We start from the raw sequence: 9,905 nt of genomic DNA on the forward strand, positions 1-9,905 counted from the left end.
GGAATGTGCACGTCCCGGCGGCTGCCACTGCACCACTGAAGGAGACTATAAACCTATTGATTCTCAGGCATGTTCGGCACCAACGAGGACCCCGTTTGTTCTTTGGTTTCCTAGTGCAGATTTATTTGAAAGTATGTTTTCTTATGTTTGTTTTTAACTTGGAGATGACGCACGCGGTGAGGTGCATGCTGGTATCAGTTCCATAACCACACATGCTCAGAAATGTTAGCAGCTCTAGGCATTTAAGCAGATACAGCTTCTCTGCTGTCGTCCACAGCTTCTCTGCTGCCGTCCGCACCTTCTGGACATACTGAGGTATCCTACATGTTAAGTTCTGACTGGGGGATTCTTGTCTTGTGTTTCCTCCACCAGGCCACCGTCGGCCAGCGGTCAGCGTCTGTCTTCCTAGTTTTCAGGCCACCGCCATCTGCCGGTGTGGAGAGCTCCTCGCTCTTGTACAGACACAGACCATGTGTGCTAGTCGGCTGCTGGCTGTGTGGTGTGTTCAGGTGAAGGTCGACTGGTACGTTGTCAGCCCTGGGTCTTGTGGTTGTGGAAGGAGAAAGGCCCAATTCACTGGGCTGAGCGGCCTCTCTCCCCCAGTCAGTCTCCACGTGCACGCCACAGAGTATTTGCACCAACTGTTGACGCGTCTCTGTTCGTGCTACCCCCTTGTGTCTGAACCTGGTGTGTGTTTCCACTGGAAGTAATTTTACTCTTCTTTTTCATATAGTAAACACTTTAGAGAAGTTACACAACAGTCTGTAACCTGGTGCAGGTACCGTGTGTGCGTGGGTCTGAGTGTCCTGGGACAACTGGGAGACCGTCCAGCTGATGTACTGGGACTGGAACAGGACAGAGCAGAGACACTCAGCAACTCTGTGTCCAGAACATCTGCTCTGTTTGGTCACACGTGTTTCTGTGCAGAAAAATGAGAAAATCAATAGTGAACTCTGGCCTGGGCACGCGCATGCACACACACACTCCAGCTGCATGACACTCCGCTGTACTTGGCTCTTTTATTTGACAACAGATGGGTTGAGAGTAGCAGGTTAATATTGACTTAACACAGTGACTGGATACGCACACAGCACCTTGCTCTAGCGCCACCCTCAGGACAGACTCCACCCACAGCCCCTGGGCTCAGACATGTGAAGGGCCCCCACATCTAAAGACATGTTGTGGTGCTTTGTGGTTGCTTTGCATCTGTTTTTTTTTCGTCACCTTGCATCTCTGTGTCTCTTCATGGAGGTTGTGTGTTTCTATCTGATCATTTTGTGTCACTTTGTGGCCATGGTCCATGTATTTGTGGTCATTTTGTGTCTGTCGGTGCCGGTAGCACTGGAACTCTGGTTCATTTCAAATAGCAGGCTTATTATTTTCAGTGAATTTGTGTAAAAATAAAGAGCCAGTGTTCAGCTTACACTTTCATCAGGGGTCAAGGCAGCAAACCCAAGCAGAGGAAATGATAAATAACAACAGTTCTACATCTGCCAGTTTTCAAATTGTATGTTTGGGAGGGACACGGGGACAAACCTGCTAAGAACGGACTTCCACACAGCCAAAACACCCAGACCAATGTGTGTTTGTCTCCGCAGGTCTCCATAGGGAAGATGTACGAGACCCAGAAGACCGTGGTGGAGTAAGAGACGCCGGAGGTGGAGCAGTGTCCCAGCAAACAACTGGAAGTGACCTGGCGCCCTGACATCGCCACCAACCAGCTATTTAATTAGGACGGAGGTGGAGGCGTAGGAGTGAAGCACCTGGAGTTTGCCTGGAGTCTAGATGTTAAATCATTGTTGTGAGGGACACACCCATCAGATATGAGTTGATTTGTTTGTGATCACTGATTGTTTTCAGCTGTTTCTCAGTCTGAGTCAGCAGTTTCCCAGTTCATGAAAGTGAAACCGTGTCCATCTGTGGCCTCATCTGTAACCAACTCTCCTTCAACTGCCGATTAATCTGCCAGGTGTTTTCTCAGAGGTTGGAGCCAGGTCCACTCAGAGCCCGGTGTAATGCCTTCAGATGCTCTGTCCAGTCCATCATCAGATGTTTATATCTGAGAACCTGGCTTTGCTTTAAAAATAACAGGCAGTTATTGAATTACCAGGCTTGTTGTGATGTTTGCTTCATAGTTTTGTGTCCAAGAAAAACATGTTTTGTTTGGTTTTCTAGGGTGAATCTGCTGGTGAGGCCTCAGACAATGCTAGTTCTCATTTCTGTTTCAGTATTTGCTGTTGTTTTTGTTTTTCCACTGGATGTCTGAGCCGTGTCTAATAAACATGTTGTGATGTGCTTGTATCTGCTGACTAATGAGTCTAACATCAAGTAGCTTGAAAAAAGGTACGAGGTGTTGATGCTGATTCACCTGACAAACAGGTTTTTCCCAGACCAGCAGGACATGGCAGGACGCTGCAGCAGAGTGAGCTCTGAGGTGTGTTTGGTTTTTGTGCAGGAGGGTGAAGGAGGGACTGACCAACCAGGTACCAGGTGCTATTAATAGGCCCGTCTGTTGTTTGAAGGGCAAGCACACTGGCCCAGTTACACACAAAGACCAGTGTAAAAGGTCATGTTGCCCAACCAGTGTCTGCTGTTTCATCAAACTAACACACACACAGAGTCGTGCACGAGTCCTACATTCACAACAGCGGCCTTGACCGTGGCCTGAAGCTTGTGTGTGGTGCTTTGGCCAGTGATGTTCTGCAGGAGATCATCTGCACAGCATGAACGTTCTGTCATGAAACGTGGCTAAGTACCAAACCTGCAGACGTTGCATTGCAGAGTTAACTGAAACATTTCTGCTCGTTCTCTCAGGGACAATGGTCTGTGACTTGGTGACCCCCCAGCTGAGCCATCATAACCAAGGGTGAACAAATGAGCTGCAGCTGAAAACTGCTTCACTGGACTGTCCCTGTCTTTGCTGATCTGGGCCTCATTGCTGTTTCAGTCCAGCCTCGGGTTGGATTTCCCAGGGTCCACTACATGTCGATGGTGCATCCCATGCAGGGTCCTGTCTTCCACAGCACTTCCTCTACTGGATAATTGCTTCTAATTAACTGCTTTATAATTAAGTCTGGTGGTGTAAGTTTACGGAGACCCTCTCCATAGCCCCGTGTCTGGGAGACTGAGGATCTCACTGGTTTCGTGCCATGTAGTATAGCATTATGAAGTGACCAAGAAACTGTCACGGTCACACAGTCATTTTTAAAACAATGTGGTGATCGTGTCTTAGTTAAGCTGAAGCCAGTTCCATGATCACAAGGGGAACAATGCAAACCGAGCTACAGCCCTGCTTTGAAACATTGCTGCATCTCCTGGAGCCTCATGGTCAGTGTTGACTGATCAAACAGATGTGCTCTGGCTTGTCAACAGGATTGTTTGGGCATCAGCCTAAACTTTGGCCCTGGTGTAAAGATGACAATGGACAAACAGGAGGACACAGCTGTGGAGGCGCGTGCCCGTTTGCTCCCACAAAAAATACATGATACATGTAGTACAGAACAAATGTTCTCCCACTGGGAATCGACAGGAACAGAACCGGCTGCACAGTGTCCCGTTGTAACAGTACGAGTCTGGATCAGTTGGCTCACTCGGTGACAGGCACATGCAGGGTGCTCAGTTACACCTGTAGTTTGAGCTTGTTAGCATGGCTGCATTTGTTTTTCTGGTTAATAATAATAATAATTGGTGCTAATACTGGACTAAGGAAATAGGTCAGCACTGAGTCCAGCTGCAGGTGACACTGTCGAGCTCTGGCCCACTAACCTGAGCCGAGTCAAAAATGTTGATGGTGGAGTTTGTATGTTTTTGTCAAAAGCAGCCTGCATCAGTGTTTAACACATTAGCATACTAATGGTTAGTGGCGTATTTAGTATAGTAGCATGGCAGGTGAGCCATTCAGAGACCACCTCCACCACGTCCTACCAACTAACTGGAACAAAATCTGTTGCTGAAGGCTTTAAGTTGCAGTTGAAAGCTCTAGAGAAGCCACAAATCTACAGCAAAGAGCACAAATGGCCAGTATAAGCCTTCCTATGTTTGTCTTATTAGACTGACCATCCAGCTGCAGGTAGCCGCTCTGTGTTCGCTGCAGCGCTGTCTGCCAGAACATGACCAGACTTCATTTAGGATGTTGTTTCTGTTCATGGAGAGGACGAGGCTGATGTCCTCGTGTCCATTCAGCCACATGAGACTGAAAATCTCCATGTGTCAGATAGAAATAGTTTTATATTTGTGTAAAACATGGACTAATAAATAATTTCTGCAAAACATTTTAAAACTATTGAAATCCTCGATTATTGAAAAATGTATTTACAAGCTATCGATGAATGCTGCAGTAAATGTGTTTCTGTCACTACAGATGGTCTGAGCACAGTAATAGTGTAGGTTAATAAATGTGCAGCTCTTTGTCAGTTTAAAAAGAAACCAGACATGACTCAGAGCAACACTGTGTCCACTGTCCCATGGTGCTGTTCCAGCTCAAAGCGATATTCCCATGACAGTGCGACCTTTGTCGTATGAACCAGTGTGTAAATGTGCACTTGCTTTCTGTTTGGACAGTGTGTTTATGTGTAAATACAAACTCCAAACTACCAAATGTCCCCACAGAGCCCTGGGGCCCGACTGGCAGCTGCTCCAGCTGGGTGCTCTCTCCCCTCAGCCAGAGAGCTAGTGTTTTACCAGAATCAAACGAGTCAGGACACTTCGTTTGTAAGCAGCATTTATTGTTTGACAACCTGGTTTACTTGTCTGCAAGGCAGCACACCTGGATGAGTGGAGATGCCGACAGCTGTGTTCCTTAAACATGAAAACAGAACAAGCCAGACAACATCAGCTTGAATATAAAGGGATGGTGGTGCTCCAGTAAACACTTCCACCTCAACACGTTGTCAAACAACTGCAAGGCCACAGAAGCTGATTGACAGGAAGTCACACAATGCAAACAGCTGGATTTACTGCTACAGCTCTAACACAGGAAACACTGTGGATCAAAATGAGGCATTTGACATGAATGCGCCAAACCTAGTCGATTACCCTTTACTACAGACCTCAGGTCTTTTATTTTGAAATTAACACATCCTTCCTCTCAGCGTGAGGCCGAGACACTTCTTACTGGTTATAACAAATGTCCAGTGATGTCCGAAACTTGCTGACAGTAGATGCACATTTCAGAAGCAGCAGAGACTCGGTGTCTGTTTCTGTGTTCAAGTGGAAGTTTCAGAAAAATATCCACATATGTCTGAGTTGCCTTGGTGTCCTTCAGAAATACATGTAGTTCAGGCGTTTGGCTGGAACGTGTCCGATTCAGGAACTAACTGATCATCAGAGATCAAAGTAAAGAAACACTGATGTGCCTCGGTCTGTGTTTGTGGTCGCTGGGTCTTCTCGCTGTGACGTGGTCTCAGAAAGACCCGCCGCAACACAGAACAGCACAGACGATGTATTCATATTCACCAGATAGAACCCAGCTGCTGTACTCGGCCTTATGGAAGGCCTTTACGCACGACGCACGCACCGATCAGGTGGCGTGGAAAGCGGCGCTGACGAAGGGCGTGGTGCTGGGCGTGCAGTGGTACCTGAGGGTGTAGTTCCGCCCCTGGTTGTTGTCCCAGAACTCCCCCTCCTGGGTCTTCAGGTACATGGCGAAGTGCACGGCCGAGCTGGGGTCCATGAAAGGCGGCGTGTACACGGTGAAGCTGAAGCGCTCTCCCACAAGCCCCGGCTGATTCGTGGCCACGGGCAGAGCCTGCGCGTCCATGCAGGAGAGCCACTCATTGAAAGTGTACCTCACTCCAACCTCTTTGTCGGTGCAGCCGGTCAAAACTCGGATCTGCCCGCGCACGTCAAAATGGGTGATGCTGACCTTCTCCAGACAGATGCGGAGCTGCTGGACTCTTCGCTCCGTGTCCCGGGGCTCCGGGAACGCGGCGACCAGTTGGTCTGTGTTCAGGCTGAACTTGAAGCTCTGGCACAGGTCGCCAAGAAGGTCCTGCTGCGGCAGCGAGAATTTCTTGTGCCTCGACAGAACCTTGCTCGGGATGTGCGGCTCTTCCAGCGAGCTGAAGTGCTTGACACTGGCCAGGTTCAGCCCCATGGAGTCGGCGAACTTCACCCGCTTGCTCCTGCTGCTCGTGGAAACGCCATCCAGGAGCGCCGCCGGGTATGCGGGCAGGGACTTGGCTCTCCTCCTGTCTCTCATAACTCTCTCCAGCTGAGAAGCGTACACCTCGTCGTCCAGATCTCTCTCCTCCTCCAGGCCGTTCTCCATGGACGTTCCCGGGAGCTCACGCCCGGTGTGGGGCTGGGCAGGCGAGCAGGACATTTGTGGCCGCAGCCGGGAGGCGTGCGTGCGCTGTGGCAGCAGGCCGGTCAGGAATCCGCCGGAGTCCCGCTGCGGTGCAGTTTGTATAGAGCAAGTCCCCCGCCCCCACCCAAGGTCAACGTGGTGGTGACAGAGGGCGTGTCACAGAAACGCGCGCACCATCACGTAAAGTAGCGTTCACGTGTTGGAAGCGGAGAGGTGTGTAAATACTTCACAGTAACACAATAACAGTAACTACAGACAATAACAGGCTAACTACACACACACACACACACACACACACACAGAATACATGCATGTGTGTATTATGCACCGTATGTATATAACATACTGTGTGATTTTGCACACTTTGTGTTGTGCATTTAATTTGAAACGGAAAAACTGGGTGTGAGTCCACACTCAGTGACCCACAATGACAAAGTGACATACTTGCAAAAGCTGACAGGTTATTTGAGGGAACGCAGGAGCAGCAGACAGGGGGCCCCTGTCGGGGCCGCGCAGGCACCTCCCCCGCTGGCCCTGACCTTGAAATTCGCTCTGCTTCTCTGTTTTGGTGCCGAGGACAGGACGCATGGTGCAAACAGATGGGCGGCGTGCTCAGATAAAGCCGTGCAAACTGCCAGGTGTTAGGACATGAATTCAGCATGTAGCCTAGAGCACGGGCGTGCACAAACAACCCCAGGGGAGAGCGGAATAGTAAAGCATCACGGTTTTATACAATAAGAATAATACTGTAAACGCGTTTGACTCTTCGGATGTTTCAAAGCCGCGTCTCTTTCCGAAGAAGCGCGAAGTGCACAGAAATGACAGAGCTGTGCATAAAATGTAAATAAATGATGTCATCAAACACCCGAAACAAAAAGACGCCGAAATCGGTCGAAATGACTGGAGGTCCGGTAAATCTATGGATTAATATGAGTGACTGTCTGAACAGTGTTGTGATAAAAAAAAGATGCCATTTCGATGGTTAAGACGTGTTTTCTTAAAAGTGAATCGGCTGTTAGGCAATGGCAGGTCCACCTGGATGCGTCACACGGCGGCCAGTAAACAAACACATGACGTCATCACCGTCATCCCGACTCCCTTACAGTGAGAGGAGGAGCAGAGCTTTCTTTACCTGGACGAACACACGTTTGATGCTTTTCAGCAGAGAATCAGCTTTCAGAATCTGAGACAGACTGTCACATCTGCAGACATCTGAATAAAAAAAGCACGACCAAATCCAAGTTTAGTTACTGCTTACCACCAAAAGCAATAATGCAATAGTGATGTGAGAGTGGTGCGGTGGGTAGGGCAGTCGTCTCCCAACCAGGTTTAAAGTTCGAATCTCGTTGCCTGCAGTCCACATGTCGAAGTGTTCTTGTCCTTGGGATGGTTAGAACCATCGGTTGAGTTAACGCCGAGGATGGCTGCTTTCGGTTTTATACCGGAAACAAATTCATTGTGTGTAACATACTTGGCCAATAAAGGTGGTCATCCTTATCCGAAATTCTTTAAATTGGGCTTTTACCAGCAGGTGGCAGCATTTCTCTGGTTTCCACCTCAATGGACGTTCACTGGTTCTTTAGTTTCATTATGTACTCAAAAGCTTTACCTAAGTTAAAGTACTAATACCACAGTGTACAAATAACATACTCAGAAGTAAAAGTCCTGCATTTAAAATCCCACTCAAAGTACATGTACCTCAGAATTTGGACTTAGTTACTTTCCTCATGACACAATGTAAAAGAGTAAACGTTACTATAGTTTATTAGAGTGAATCTGCTGATACCGACTAATGAAGACACCTAACTGTCTCCACGTCCCTGATCTTTTATATTTCTATGGAAATATGTGTGTCTGTGTGTTAGGAGATGATCCTCCTCTGTTATCCATCAGGCTGTTGACATCACATCAGTCCACAAGATGGCGCTGCAGGATTGTGAGTAAATGCAGAGTGAGTCTGACTGAACTTTGTGCCCATGCACACGTATCTTTATGTGTGAGGCTGTTAACCTTAAACCTGCTTAGTCACGGAGAAAGGTGGAGCAAACCAGGCTTTGGCCCTCAACAGCAACACCTTGTGCCAAGGCCACGTTTCAAAGAGAGTAAACGTAGGCATCCTGCAGCCTGCGGACGTACGGGGGGTGATTTCCACTGCCTGCTGAGGGAACTGTAAGATTTGATTCTTATAGACTCTAGTTACTTTATAAGCTTTAGTTACTTCTCATACCTTTAGTTACCTCTCATAACTTTAGTTCCTTTTAGTTACCTCTCATAACTTTAGTTCCTTTTAGTTACCTCTCATAACTTTATCTTACTTGTCTATACATATTACAGATGTATTGATTATTGTGCAGAACTACTGAGCTTTGGTTACTTTCTAATATATTTATTCTCCTTGCTTATATGTCTTACAGTTGTAATGAGGTAGAATCAGCTTAACTTCTGCAACTTTTGAATGTCTGCATCCCCCAGGCAACCAGACGGCCTATTTACATTTTAATAAAGCCCCGCTAGCCCACACCTGGACCCACATAGCATATCCCAAGTTCTGCCTCACCAGGGGGTGTCTTACACACACAGGCATTCTCATCATCTGAGATGACCACTTGGCCAGTTTAGCATGCTTATTGTCTCACACACACACATAGGGGGCCTGCAACCCAGTCAACCCATTGTTCTGTGTGCTTGATCAAGACCAAGTTACCACCTGTGACACAAACACACACACACACATACCTACACTTTACCACATCGAAACAAGGGGGAGCTCTGGTTCACACCAAATGGACAATAGGATCAAAAGCTGTTGAATGTTGTACCTCTGTCCAGGGCGGAGCAGCCCAAAAAGATAAATGTATTGTTAAAACATAGTTCATGGTTCAGAAGTTGGTTTTCCTGCGGGAGCTCTATCTCTCTGAATCCAGCGCTGTAAGACTTTCCTGTGATCAGACTTTCAGTAAACTTTCTGTTGATTTTAAACAGTCCTCTCCTGTCCTCACTTCTCATGCTTCCAACGAAAGAATTGGGTTATTTTCTAAAAATCTACAAAAATATTTAAGTGGTGTTGATCTTCTCATCTAATAGCACAACATTTCCCAAAGTCTTATACTAGTTGAAGGGTTACCCAGTTCTTGCTACCATGCTAACTCTGAGAGACGAGGCAGTCCGAGTAGCTTCAAAACAGTGCTGATTTTTTCAAAGGATCACAGGTAAAATTAACATTACACGCTCAGGTATCTTGCACCTCCAAACTGCTCGCAGGCAGATGAATGATGAAAGACCCTGAACCCCAACAGGCCTATACATTATATCTCTTCGGTTGGGCTAGCCCCATACTACACAGGCACATCAAACCGTGACACCACCTGATATGCCAACTATGCAGCTGGCCAGAGCAGTAGTCAAAACATGAAGAAAATCAATGTGTGATTGTCTGTTGATTACATAGTGTGTAGCTAAAAACATTCTCACGACCTCTAGTAACATGTCATGACATTAAACATAAGAACATATTATGGCTAAGGCTACAGTTATACACGTCATAATAATAATATTAAACACCCTGTCTGCTGACAGTCATCAACTCTTCTCTCTGGTA

At 47.3% G+C, this 9,905-nt stretch overlaps 2 protein-coding genes across 2 annotated transcripts in view; one reads left to right on the forward strand and one right to left on the reverse strand.

Annotated features, from left to right (window-relative positions):
• The window catches only part of lyrm4b (LYR motif containing 4), a 43,209-nt gene extending 40,908 nt beyond the window's left edge, over nucleotides 1–2,301 (forward strand). Inside the window, exon 3 of the mRNA XM_020621887.1 lies at nucleotides 1,599–2,301. Coding sequence (XP_020477543.1) covers nucleotides 1,599–1,646 — 48 coding nt within the window. The 3' untranslated portion in view covers nucleotides 1,647–2,301. The remainder of the gene's footprint in view (nucleotides 1–1,598) is intronic.
• A 3,064-nt stretch (nucleotides 2,302–5,365) lies between these two features.
• ppp1r3g (protein phosphatase 1 regulatory subunit 3G) lies at nucleotides 5,366–6,464 on the reverse strand. The gene has a single exon (XM_020621883.1). The coding sequence runs from the start codon at nucleotides 6,320–6,322 to the stop codon at nucleotides 5,519–5,521; it is 804 nt and encodes a 267-aa protein (XP_020477539.1). The 5' UTR covers nucleotides 6,323–6,464; the 3' UTR covers nucleotides 5,366–5,518.
• Nucleotides 6,465–9,905: the final 3,441 nt, after the last annotated feature.

This window comes from Monopterus albus, unplaced genomic scaffold (genome assembly GCF_001952655.1).
Source record: "Monopterus albus unplaced genomic scaffold, M_albus_1.0 scaffold269.1, whole genome shotgun sequence".
Taxonomy (NCBI): Eukaryota; Metazoa; Chordata; class Actinopteri; order Synbranchiformes; family Synbranchidae; genus Monopterus; species Monopterus albus.

Excerpts from the sequence above, each read along its gene's own strand:
- ppp1r3g (XM_020621883.1), bottom strand. The coding sequence starts at position 6,322 with ATGTCCTGCTCGCCTGCCCAGCCCCACACCGGGCGTGAGCTCCCGGGA.